Source organism: Argiope bruennichi, chromosome 8 (assembly GCF_947563725.1).
Source record: "Argiope bruennichi chromosome 8, qqArgBrue1.1, whole genome shotgun sequence".
Classification (NCBI taxonomy): Eukaryota; Metazoa; Arthropoda; class Arachnida; order Araneae; family Araneidae; genus Argiope; species Argiope bruennichi.
This window is the reverse complement of record NC_079158.1, coordinates 72,145,911-72,157,856: the sequence shown is the minus strand read 5'-3', so window position 1 is coordinate 72,157,856 and position 11,946 is coordinate 72,145,911. Positions and strand designations below refer to the sequence as shown.

At 30.2% G+C, this 11,946-nt stretch overlaps 2 protein-coding genes across 2 annotated transcripts; both read right to left on the bottom strand.

The window, feature by feature from the left end:
* Positions 1-432: 432 nt before the first annotated feature.
* LOC129981763 (HBS1-like protein) lies at positions 433-2,710 on the bottom strand. The gene has a single exon (XM_056092751.1). It carries the CDS (start codon positions 2,622-2,624, stop codon positions 540-542), a length of 2,085 nt encoding a protein of 694 aa, XP_055948726.1. The 5' UTR covers positions 2,625-2,710; the 3' UTR covers positions 433-539.
* A 1,466-nt stretch (positions 2,711-4,176) lies between these two features.
* Positions 4,177-6,577, bottom strand: LOC129980664 (KRAB-A domain-containing protein 2-like). The gene is made up of 2 exons (XM_056091045.1): positions 5,456-6,577; positions 4,177-4,182 (listed from the first exon to the last, which is right to left on the bottom strand). Exons 1-2 carry the CDS (start codon positions 6,575-6,577, stop codon positions 4,177-4,179), a joined length of 1,128 nt encoding a protein of 375 aa, XP_055947020.1.
* Between the last annotated feature and the right edge of the window lie 5,369 nt (positions 6,578-11,946).

Here is an 11,946-nt window from a genome sequence, read left to right as displayed (position 1 = left end):
CAACTAATAATTTACGAGAATTTTTTTAACGATTTTAAAAAATATACTTATAAGAGGTAGTATACGAACAACAGCAGCTGCACTGCATACTTTTCTCATGTTAAAAAAATATTTTGCATGATTTTATAAATAAACAATTAAATAATATTAAACAGATTCATAATTAATTTTAAATTAAATAAAAAAAATCAATTGCTATTAGATAAAATTCTTAATAAACAAGGAATTTCCAGTAAATTTAATTTTGATATCAGAAATCTGCTATAAAAAATGAGAAATTATATATTCTTAATATGGAGTAAAAATAGATATTTATTTCTGCAAGCAAATTATAAACCTAATAATATTTGAGATTGTATACCAACTAACATTCATTACAATAAATACATAATTTTAATCTATTCAGTTTTCTAACAAATTAACAAAAACAAATATTTTGCAATGCATTTTTATTATCTTCAAGATACAAGATAATTGAATATACATGCTGCTCTTTTAATTTGAGCTCAAATCAGTCAATTATATACTTTTTATGTCAGTCATGAAATGTTTGTTACTAAACCAGCAGCTATAGTTGAACCACCACTTCGCAACATAAATCTTCCTAAATCTTTAAATTCTTTAAATAATTCAATACAAATAGGCCTATTAACTTCTATTTCTACCACAGCACTTGAATTTTTGGTTAAGCATCTTGGTTTATTTCTCACTACTTCACCAGTACTACGATTCAGCTGAGATATCAGCTTTTTCACATAAGCTTGTTCACTTAAGCTTTGATAATGTAAAATTACAGGAAAGCCTTTAGTGATTGGAACAGAGATATTGAAAATGACTAACCGAGCTTCAAATCTGGAAGTCACTTTCACTGGCTTATCTATGCTACATAGCATACTACCAGTAGATATGTTGTTAAAATCAACACCAGAGAGCTGCAACATAACATGGTCTCCAGCAAAACCATATGTTAAAGATCGTTCATCAGCGGATATTGCTTTAACAATAGCCTGTTCGCCTGCAGGCATTGCAAGGACTTTATCCCCATTTTTGACAAAGCCAGCTTCAATTTTGCCAGCTGCACAAAAACCACCAGTGGCACCTTTAAATACATCACCAACACACATTCGGAAAGGTTTGTCAACAAGTCTTTCTGGAGGTTTGAAATTATCAATAATTTCAAGCAAAGTAGGACCTGAATACCAATTTTTCAATTCAGGGACATCTGGATTTTTAACAAGATTTTCACCAGTAAGACCACTACAAGGAACAAATTTAACATCACTTTCTCTGAAGCCAACTTGTTTCAGAAAAGATGACATCTTTGCCTTGATTTCTTGAAACCTTTCCTCTGCCCATCCAATACTATCCATCTTGTTGACTGCAATTGCCAATTCAGTAACACCAAGAGATCGAATCAGCATGGTATGTTCTCTGGTCTGACCACCCGCTTCAAACCCAGTCTCAAATTCTCCTCTATTTGAATCTACAACCAATATAGCTACATCAGCTTGAGCAGCTCCTGTTATCATGTTAGGTATGAAATCTTTATGGCCTGGAGCATCTAAAAGAGTAACAGATCTATTAGGAGTTTCAAAAGTGGAGAAAGCCACATCCATGGTTATTCCACGATTTCTTTCTTCAGGAGTTTCATCCAAAACCCATGCATACATAAAAGAGCTTTTTCCAAGTTTCTTGGACTCCTTTTCAAATTTATGCATATTTCGCTGGGAAACAATTCCTAGATCATATAACAAGTGACCCATTAAAGTGCTTTTGCCAGCATCAACATGTCCTATTACAACAAGATTGATTAGAGGTTTCACATCACCTCTTTCAGCACTAAATATTTCCTTGCCACTTTTTTCATTTTTTGCAGATTTGACTGTTGTTGATTTTGATTCTTCATCGGTCTTTCCATTAGTAGTTTGAGTTTCAGTCGCAGATGATGGCACAGGCGATTTGTCTTTTTCTTTGCCGATACTATCACCTTTACTACATTTTTCTTCGGGTTCTTTTTTATCAAATGTATTGGAATTATCCGTCGTTGTAATTTCTTTCCTTTGTACTTCTTTTGCTTTACTAGTAACCAATTTATCAGCTTTGTTAGTTCCGTCCGATACAGATTCTAAGCGGATTTCAGATTTGTTTTTCGGAATTGCATTTGCAGATGGTGTTGTCGCAGGTTTGGGCTTTTTACCACGTTGCGGTTTTGGAGCTTTTTCCTGGAGAACGGCATTTAGAGCCTTTTCAAGATCAAAATTATGATCGATCGCAGCTTGCTGCAATATTATCTCTGGAATCGTGTCACCAACAACATCCTGTAATGCTAAAACACAAGACTGTAATTTTGCGTTATCTACATCACTCAATCCAGAGATGAGATGGTTAGTGGAGTCAGAATTATTGAAACTTTCGTCACCACTATTTTCTTCTTCAGGAACAGGTTCTGGAGATCCGAAAAAAGCGTTCATATTTTGACTTCGGGTATTACGATTGTACAGAAATTGCGCTTCTGTACTAGGTGATGCACAAAAATCGTCTTCAACTGAATGCCCATAACATGAGTGATAATCTTCATATTCTTCATCTGCATCAATCGCACGGACATTTCTATGCCGAGCCATATTTTATTTAACGTAACTAGTTACGTATGCAAGTTTTCGCTTTTCTGGAAGTTCGGATTCCAAAACAAACGTATAAGTGTTGCCAAATATAGTTGAGTGCAGTCAAATATCAAACAGAAACGACGTCAGAGGCTTATTTCCAGTGCTACACCATTGTCAGGTGGCATCGGTCAAAAAGCATGGGTTCGGACCTTTCTGGATCTTGCCAGAAGAAAAGGAACATGAAGTACGTGGTAGCATCAAAGCATAAAATAGTAATACAAAGTCGATTAATTCACGCACCCACGACAATTAAATTTTTGCGCCTCTTCAAATTTTTAATCTATAAAAGGTAAGAATAATACAGGCTAAGATATATTTTGGTGCAGGGATTTTTTTAAAAATTGGTCTGAATGTGTATTTTATGTTCTAGAAAAAATATATCTAATTTATACGAATCATCGCTGTTTAAAACATATTAAAATCACATTATTAATTTTTATATACTAAACTGGGCTGAGTGTTTGGCAATAAATCAAAAATCTTTTTCCTTAAGGCGTTCTCTCACTGAATTTTCTGGGAAACTACTTAAAACTACTGAATTTTCATAGGAATTACATTACAATATACGAAAACTTGTTCTTGGAAATTTATTTAATAGCCAAGATCGTAGTCAAATAAGTACTCTTTTCTAAAATTTAAAACCAGCCATCAAATGGCAATTTCTAAGATCTTACTTGAATCATGGACTTTGATTGCACTTTATTACCGTTAAAAACTATAGCTTCTTTTATCTGTGAAATATCAATTCATTTCAATCTTATTTTCACAGAGGTCAGAGGGAGATGAAGGGATTAATTTGGTTGTATTCTTTCAAGCGAATAATAAAAGTGTTTCTTGTAATGATCAGTTTGATGTAAACTAGTTTAATCATCATATTTCTGTGTTTGAATATTTTAATCTAGTTTTCCAAATTTGCTTTTTTCGAAATCATGTCTATTACAAAATTCTAAAAGTTAAACATATTTTTATTTAAATTACCTGAAATTTACTATAAGCTCACAAATCAACAGAAATCGGAATTTGAGATCAATCTGTATAAGTATTTTTAAATTTGTGGCGAATTTAGATGAGCGAGGATAGAACCTGGGACCTTGTGGTCCGCAGCCCAGTAATATAACCACAATACAAAAGCAATTGCTCCTGTAACGTCGCTGTTAACTGGCTCATAAGCTTTCACCACAAATTCTTGAAGTGGGAAAAAAAATGGAAAAAACACACACACACAAAAAAAAAAAATTAGAATATATTCTTTTTTCCAAAAATAATTTGGATTCCAAAACCGGTTCTCTAATTCAACTAAGTTTATTATGAGGATACTTTAAAAAATTTTAATGGGTAAATATTGAAAAATGTCAGAAATTAAGTTTCTACGTAGTTTACATCTAACTGTATCAAAACAAAGAGAATTTTGTTCAAAATTGTGGGGGAAATTTATGTAACGACTTTCATAATAAATTTTGCAAACCATTTTAATAAATTGAATAAAAACAGCAATACCATCCAATATATATTATAGCTAAGTTAAAAATACAAAAATGAGAAGTATAAAATAAAAACATAAGGAAATATTATTTTGTTTCTCTCCAGAAGCTTCTTTTCTTTTAATTCTGAATGAACATTGTTTACTTGAAGATGAAAAATTTAGAAGATTAACAATTTTCTTTAAAATACTTGTTAGAAATGTGACAAATATTTGTAAACCAGCGGGAGTGATCTCTCCAAAAATTTTCGCATATTTTCTAATCAAAATTTTATTTCCTTACCCCAGAAGAAAACTGCGTTCGGATTTTTATTTTCGGAGTCCCACATAGGATTCGACTTTCTGTAGTGATATATATGTGTGTGTGTGTGTGTGTGTGTGTGTGTGTGTGTGTGTGTGTGTGTGTGTGTGTTACCGTTAAAGTATATAATGCAGTTATTTCATAGAATACCTAGTTATTCCATGAAATAACTGATCGTGTCCGTTAAAGTGTGTAATATGTTATTAATTTGACACTTTAACTAGTTATTCTATGAAATAACTAGGTATTCTATAAATTAACTAATGAGAGACAGTTAAAGTGTAAAATAAACAATTTATCTAAAATGAAATTAAACTAATGATAGAGAATTAAAATGAAAAAGAAGCAATTTATCTAATTTATGCAGCGTATTTATGGAAACGTACCATAAAATCATTTCTTACAACAAGGATTACTAAAATGACACTTGGTATTACAAAGAACATTATTTCTAAAACAAAAACATTTTTTGTTGACACACTGGGTTTTACACGAACATTTTTTAAATCCCTAACCAGTACCTAAACTTTGAGCTGTAGCAACCGACCAGAGCGATATTTCTACATCCGGTACTTCTTCGATTTTAATTAATTTTTGTTCGCAGACACTGAACTGGGATCGGGAATATAATTGTTTTATGCGGCCGTTTCTTGTGCCCAATTGGAAAAATCGGTCTTCGGTTATTTTTATGATGATAGCTAAAATAGATTTGGCATCACCTTTTTCTCTGTCAACTTCAGGCACTGGGATACGGACGGTAAACACCACAGAGGCCTCAGAATGAGATTTATCCGACATTAATTTCATTTTTTTAGCTTGAATTTCTAAACATTTTTTAGACTTTTCTCTTTCTCTTTGAGCATTAAGTTCATTAAAACACAATTTGCAGAATTTCTGCTCAACTTCATCTTCTAAAACATAATCTTCCGAACATGATATATGGACAGGCTCCATACATTTGAAGCAAACTATATCTTCACTGCATTCTTTTAAACAGACAACACATACCTTCTTAATGGGATTATTTAATACTGTTTGTTCAATTACTTTTTCATTATCAGGTTGAGAAGAAACATTCATTGCAGTCAAAGTATTTTGTAATTGATCTTCGTCAACCAACGAATTAAGTGCTTCCTTCGGAATGGCAGCTGTTGACAATCCAACTCTGGCTGCGCAACCAAACATATCCTCGTAGGGGAATCTTTTAATACCAAAATGGAACGCTCTGTTCTTCATAAACTGGATAAATTTTAACCCGTTACTCCACGAAGTTGACTGGTTGTCTTGCATCCAAGTCGTCAACATATTTTCTATGTCCTGATTGGCTCTCTCAACACTGCCTTGGCCTTGGCTTTGGCTATGTCTTGGTTTGCCATGCACGATCTTAAACTCTGGCCAAATTACTTTTAAGTCATCAATAAGTTTGTTACAAAATTCTCTTCCATTGTCCGACTGCAATATACATGGGGCTCCAAACATGGGGCTAATATCAAGCAACTGTCCTGCAATTTCTTCTGCTCTCTTTGTTTGAAGAGGTCTTAAAACCACAAACTTTGTAAGGTGATCTTGATAAACTAAAATAAATTTATAGTTTCCATCAGGTTGTGATTGAAAATCTATGAGGTAAACCTGACATCTTGAATTCATATGTGAAAAAATCATGGGCTTAACAACGACATTTTTTCTGCCCGCTTTGCGTTTTTGTTGACAAGATTCACAAAAATTCAGGAAAACCTTAATATCATTTTGCGTAATATTTTTGTAACGAAGATTAAGTTCTTTTATCATTCGGTCTCTACCACCGTGCCCAATAGATAAATGAGTTTCGTGCAAAATGTCAAACAAAGAATCACTTGAGCAATAAAACATTACATCTGATGTTGCATTTGTTACTGGGACTATTAATTTTTCTACTCCTTGAACTTCAAGGACATCGTAATGTTGAAGTAACCAATAATCACGTGGCACTTTCTTATCTGATGTTTTAGATTTCTTTACATCAGCTATCAAACTTAATAATTTTTCACGGGTGAGCGAAGAACTGTTCTCTTTCACATCACGCTTATTTAGTAAAGATTCAAACTTTTCTTTCATTGCAGCTTTTTTTTCGTTATCACTTAAAGAATTCATTGTTCAAGGCAATTTAAGGTTTTAAAAATAATTGCACTTTAACGTAAGCAAACTAAATTAACGTAATAACAAATGACTAAATTATAAAACTTAAAAAAATAAATGTATCTCAATACCTGATACGTGGAAACAGTATTTGACGAACAGCAGCCGGCACTGTACGTGCAAGCAATCAATTAACCGGAATGAACTGGCGCCAACACGCTAAACAAGTTCTCACCCTATGGCCTGGAATAGTTCATAAATGCAGTAGGGGTGGAAGGTTAATGTATTTGTCGTGCGAGATAAATGATATAGATTATTTTACACTTTAACGGGCTGCAGATCATTTTTCTATGAAATAACTAGTTAAACCATGAAATACAAGAGAGTTTTACACTTTAACGGACACGATCAGTTATTTCATGGAATAACTAGGTATTCTATAAAATAACGGATTTCATACTTTAACGGTAACACACACACACACACACACACACACACACATATATATATATATATATATATATATATATATATATATATATACAAAAGTATTAGAATCAAGTTAATAGGAAAAACAAAAATCAAAGAAAAATTAAACCAAAAAAATTATTAAAAAATATTAAAAAAGAATCCGGCCTGAAGACTTTTTCAAGGGTCACCCTCAGGCAGGGATTCAAATATTTTCCTGCATTACTATGAGAAAAAAAATAATTAAATATAATTTAATAAACGGGTGGAGATATATTGATGACCTACTTTTGATTAACTTCGACAATACTAATATTATTACTAATTGCTATCCAAAAGATTTAATTCTAAAAGATACAAATATAAATCAACTTGAGGCTACCTTTCTGGATTTAAAAATCGAAATTGCTAATGATAAAACAATAGTTGGTATATACGATAAAAGGGATGATTTCAACTTTAAAATAACAAAACTATGTAACTACCATTCCAATCTAAACTCTAAAATTTTCAAAAATCTAATTTTCTCACAAGTTAACAGGATCAAAAGGGTTTGCAATAATAAAAATTCTTATATTGAAGCATCAAATAACCTCCTTAAAAATTTAATTAAAAATGATTTTCCTAGAAATTACTGTAATGTCAATTTTTTAATTAAACAAGGTATGGTTTGGGATTAATCTTTTGGCTTAAATAAAAATAGAAATTTACTTGCATATTGGATCACTCAATAGATGGCGCTGGGTGCCTACCTCTGTTTACATAATTTACCGTTAACTTTCAAAAACAGGAAATCACAATCGATTGTTTAAAGTTTACTTCACTGTTGGATGGTATGTTCTGGCTTTTCGTTTTTAATTTTAATTTTAATTTTAATGCTGTTTTTGTTTTTATTGTTATTGTTTTTATTGTATTTTTACTTTGTGGTTTTTTTCTAATTTGTTATTTGGTATTTCCTTTCTGTTAAAATGGTATATCTCTTGAGCATAATTTCGGGGGATTTTCGGGTCACGAGGAATCATTATTAGACTTAATGTCTGTATGTCCTCACAGAAAAAATCCCTTTATTTGAATCCCTGCCTGAGGGTGACCCTTGAAAAAGTCTTCAGGTCGGATTCTTTTTTAATATTTTTTAATAATTTTTTTGGTTTAATTTTTCTTTGATTTTTGTTTTTCCTATTAACTTGATTCTAATACTTTTGTATCAATTCATCTGTGTTTTAGAAGTAGCTGCAATTGCGCTCTCTAAATACTATGAAGTTCCTTTTTGGTTTTAGTTTAAATAGGTAATAAATTTTAGTTGCGATTTCGAAACTGTTTTGTTTCGTTTTCATTTTAGTTTCGTTTTCAAACTTTTTCTTACTTTAGATTGGTTACTCGTTCTTGCATTTGGTTGGAATTTAGCTGCAGGTGCGCTGTTCCACGAACTGCAAAATTTTTAAATAAAATATTTTTAATAGTTTTTTTTTTTTTTTTGGTGGTGGTGGGGGGTTCAATAGGTTTTTTGGTGTATTGCCTAAAAAATTTAAGAATTTTCAGATCATTTTTCCTGATTTTACTTTTTCGAGAATTCCTTGTTTTTGGCGTTTAGGAGATATATTTTCATTTTAATAAATAAATTAAACTATGCAAAAAGTTAATAACGAATTTATCATAGCGCATGGCCCGTCGCGCGCTCTACCAAGGGGCACTGTGGATAGCTTTGTGTCAGGAGCATTCACGGAGAAAAAATTACTGACACAATTGTTTTGTTTAAAAAATCTTAAAAATACAAAAAAATATAAAATTTGTGGAAACGGAAAGTGTAGGACATGTCCTTTGGCAGATAAAGAACAGATCAAAAATGAAAACTCAAAATTACAAACATTCTGTAAAAACAAAAATTTGATTTATCTCCTTAATTGTTCAGAATGTAATTTAAAATATATTGGCCAAACTAGCACCGAGCTTAATTTAAGAATTAACAATCACAGATCCGATATAAAAAACTTCATAAAAAATAGGACCACTGACTTCGAACTGGAGCATTTTCAAAAACATAACTTTAACAATATTAATATCTACATTCTAGAAGACAATATTAACGAATTAAACAAAAGATTAGATCTGGAAAACATTTATATTTGCAACCTGAAAACTTTATTTCCTTATGGTCTCAATAGTAAATTAAATGGGGAAGGTTATGCAGATTTAAACAATAATTGCATTTATAACAAATTTAACATTTTTAAAAATTTTCTAAATAAAGATAATTTTTCTAAAAGATTTAAAAGAGGTAAAGGGAAAGGAGGCAATTTTCAAATTATATTTGAGGAATTTCAAAATTACTGTAATCTGGAACACAATAGTGAAAACATTCACAGAATTAGGAAATACATTTTTGGTCTTAGAAATAATAAAATGAAATGGTTTTTAAATAATAAATTCGGGGAATTAGAGTTTAAAAATTCGTACACTAAATGTATTATTCTAGATCTTATTAAATGTAAACTTAACATTGCAAAAAACGATTTACTTTTTAATAATAAAAATAATGTTTACAAAGAATACTGTGTGATTAAATTCTTGGATATTTACTTCGAATATCTAAAATTACCCAAAATTATACATAATAATAATATATTTTTTCCTCTTGCAGATAAAACTAATGTATCAATAGCGTTTAGTTACACTTCAACTTTAAAGAAAAAAAATTGTAATTATAATTACTATAGCAAAAATTTAAATAAAATAAATAAAACAGATTGTTACTGTAACAAGGAAAAATATAAAGATTTTATAGATATTGATAAAGGTCATATTATTACAGGTAATTTAAAAATTATTGAATCCAACTCTTTAAGAGATTTGATGGGAAGAGGAACAAAATTTAGATTAAGAGAAAAAATAAACCATAACAAAATTTTGATTTCTATTGGTAATGATTTGGATGTTTTTATTGCCAAATTATCTAGAAAATACCACTGGCCTGCGGAAGGTTTCGGGGAATGGAAAGTGAGAATTTTAAAGGAAATTAAAATAAAATTGAATACTGATTTTGACAGATCTAAAGAACGTGGGATTTATTTTAGCAAAACATTAAAAAATGAAATAAAAAATTTAAAAGAAAAATTTGTTATTACAGTAATAGATAAATCAGCAAATAATTTCTGTTTAATTTGTAAATATTATTATAAAGAACTTTTAATTAATGAATATAACTCTAATGCAACTTATATGTTAAAGAACACCGGGAAAAAGGAATTAGATAAAAGAATGCTAGCTTTCGCAAAAAAAACCAAAACTAAGACTTGCTCTCTTAACTATCCTTATTTATTCCCAACAGTTAAATTTCATAAAAATCCATTAAAATTCAGATTCGTAACCTGTAGCACTGGTAGTTATAATTACTATACGGGTAAACATTTCTTTAAATACTTAAAAATTATCCTGGACAAAATAAAAAATGAAGACAACTTTATTATTTCTAGTAACAAAGAAGTATTGGATTTTCTTAAAGATAACAACATTAATAAACTTAATACTTTTGATTTCGAAAATTTATACACTAATCTACCTCATGAAAAATTAATAAAGGTCTGCACTTTTATATATGACGAATATTTAAATGAAAATATCATTCCTAAAAATAACTGGCTTGAGTTATGTAATTTTAATATTACTGAAAATTACGTGTTTAATGGTATTAATTTTTATAAACAAGTCAAGGGCATTCCAATGGGGAGAGCTTTCTCAAGTGCTTTAGCTAATATTTTCCTGCATTACTATGAGAAAAAAATAATTAAATATAATTTAATAAACGGGTGGAGATATATTGATGACCTACTTTTGATTAACTTCGACAATACTAATATTATTACTAATTGCTATCCAAAAGATTTAATTCTAAAAGATACAAATATAAATCAACTTGAGGCTACCTTTCTGGATTTAAAAATCGAAATTGCTAATGATAAAACAATAGTTGGTATATACGATAAAAGGGATGATTTCAACTTTAAAATAACAAAACTATGTAACTACCATTCCAATCTAAACTCTAAAATTTTCAAAAATCTAATTTTCTCACAAGTTAACAGGATCAAAAGGGTTTGCAATAATAAAAATTCTTATATTGAAGCATCAAATAACCTCCTTAAAAATTTAATTAAAAATGATTTTCCTAGAAATTACTGTAATGTCAATTTTTTAATTAAACAAGGTATGGTTTGGGATTAATCTTTTGGCTTAAATAAAAATAGAAATTTACTTGCATATTGGATCACTCAATAGATGGCGCTGGGTGCCTACCTCTGTTTACATAATTTACCGTTAACTTTCAAAAACAGGAAATCACAATCGATTGTTTAAAGTTTACTTCACTGTTGGATGGTATGTTCTGGCTTTTCGTTTTTAATTTTAATTTTAATTTTAATGCTGTTTTTGTTTTTATTGTTATTGTTTTTATTGTATTTTTACTTTGTGGTTTTTTTCTAATTTGTTATTTGGTATTTCCTTTCTGTTAAAATGGTATATCTCTTGAGCATAATTTCGGGGGATTTTCGGGTCACGAGGAATCATTATTAGACTTAATGTCTGTATGTCCTCACAGAAAAAATCCCTTTATTTGAATCCCTGCCTGAGGGTGACCCTTGAAAAAGTCTTCAGGTCGGATTCTTTTTTAATATTTTTTAATAATTTTTTTGGTTTAATTTTTCTTTGATTTTTGTTTTTCCTATTAACTTGATTCTAATACTTTTGTATCAATTCATCTGTGTTTTAGAAGTAGCTGCAATTGCGCTCTCTAAATACTATGAAGTTCCTTTTTGGTTTTAGTTTAAATAGGTAATAAATTTTAGTTGCGATTTCGAAACTGTTTTGTTTCGTTTTCATTTTAGTTTCGTTTTCAAACTTTTTCTTACTTTAGATTGGTTACT

Bases quoted from the DNA above. Each gene is read 5' to 3' on its own strand.
- LOC129980664 (XM_056091045.1), bottom strand. From the start codon at position 6,577: ATGAATTCTTTAAGTGATAACGAAAAAAAAGCTGCAATGAAAGAAAAG.
- LOC129981763 (XM_056092751.1), bottom strand. From the start codon at position 2,624: ATGGCTCGGCATAGAAATGTCCGTGCGATTGATGCAGATGAAGAATAT.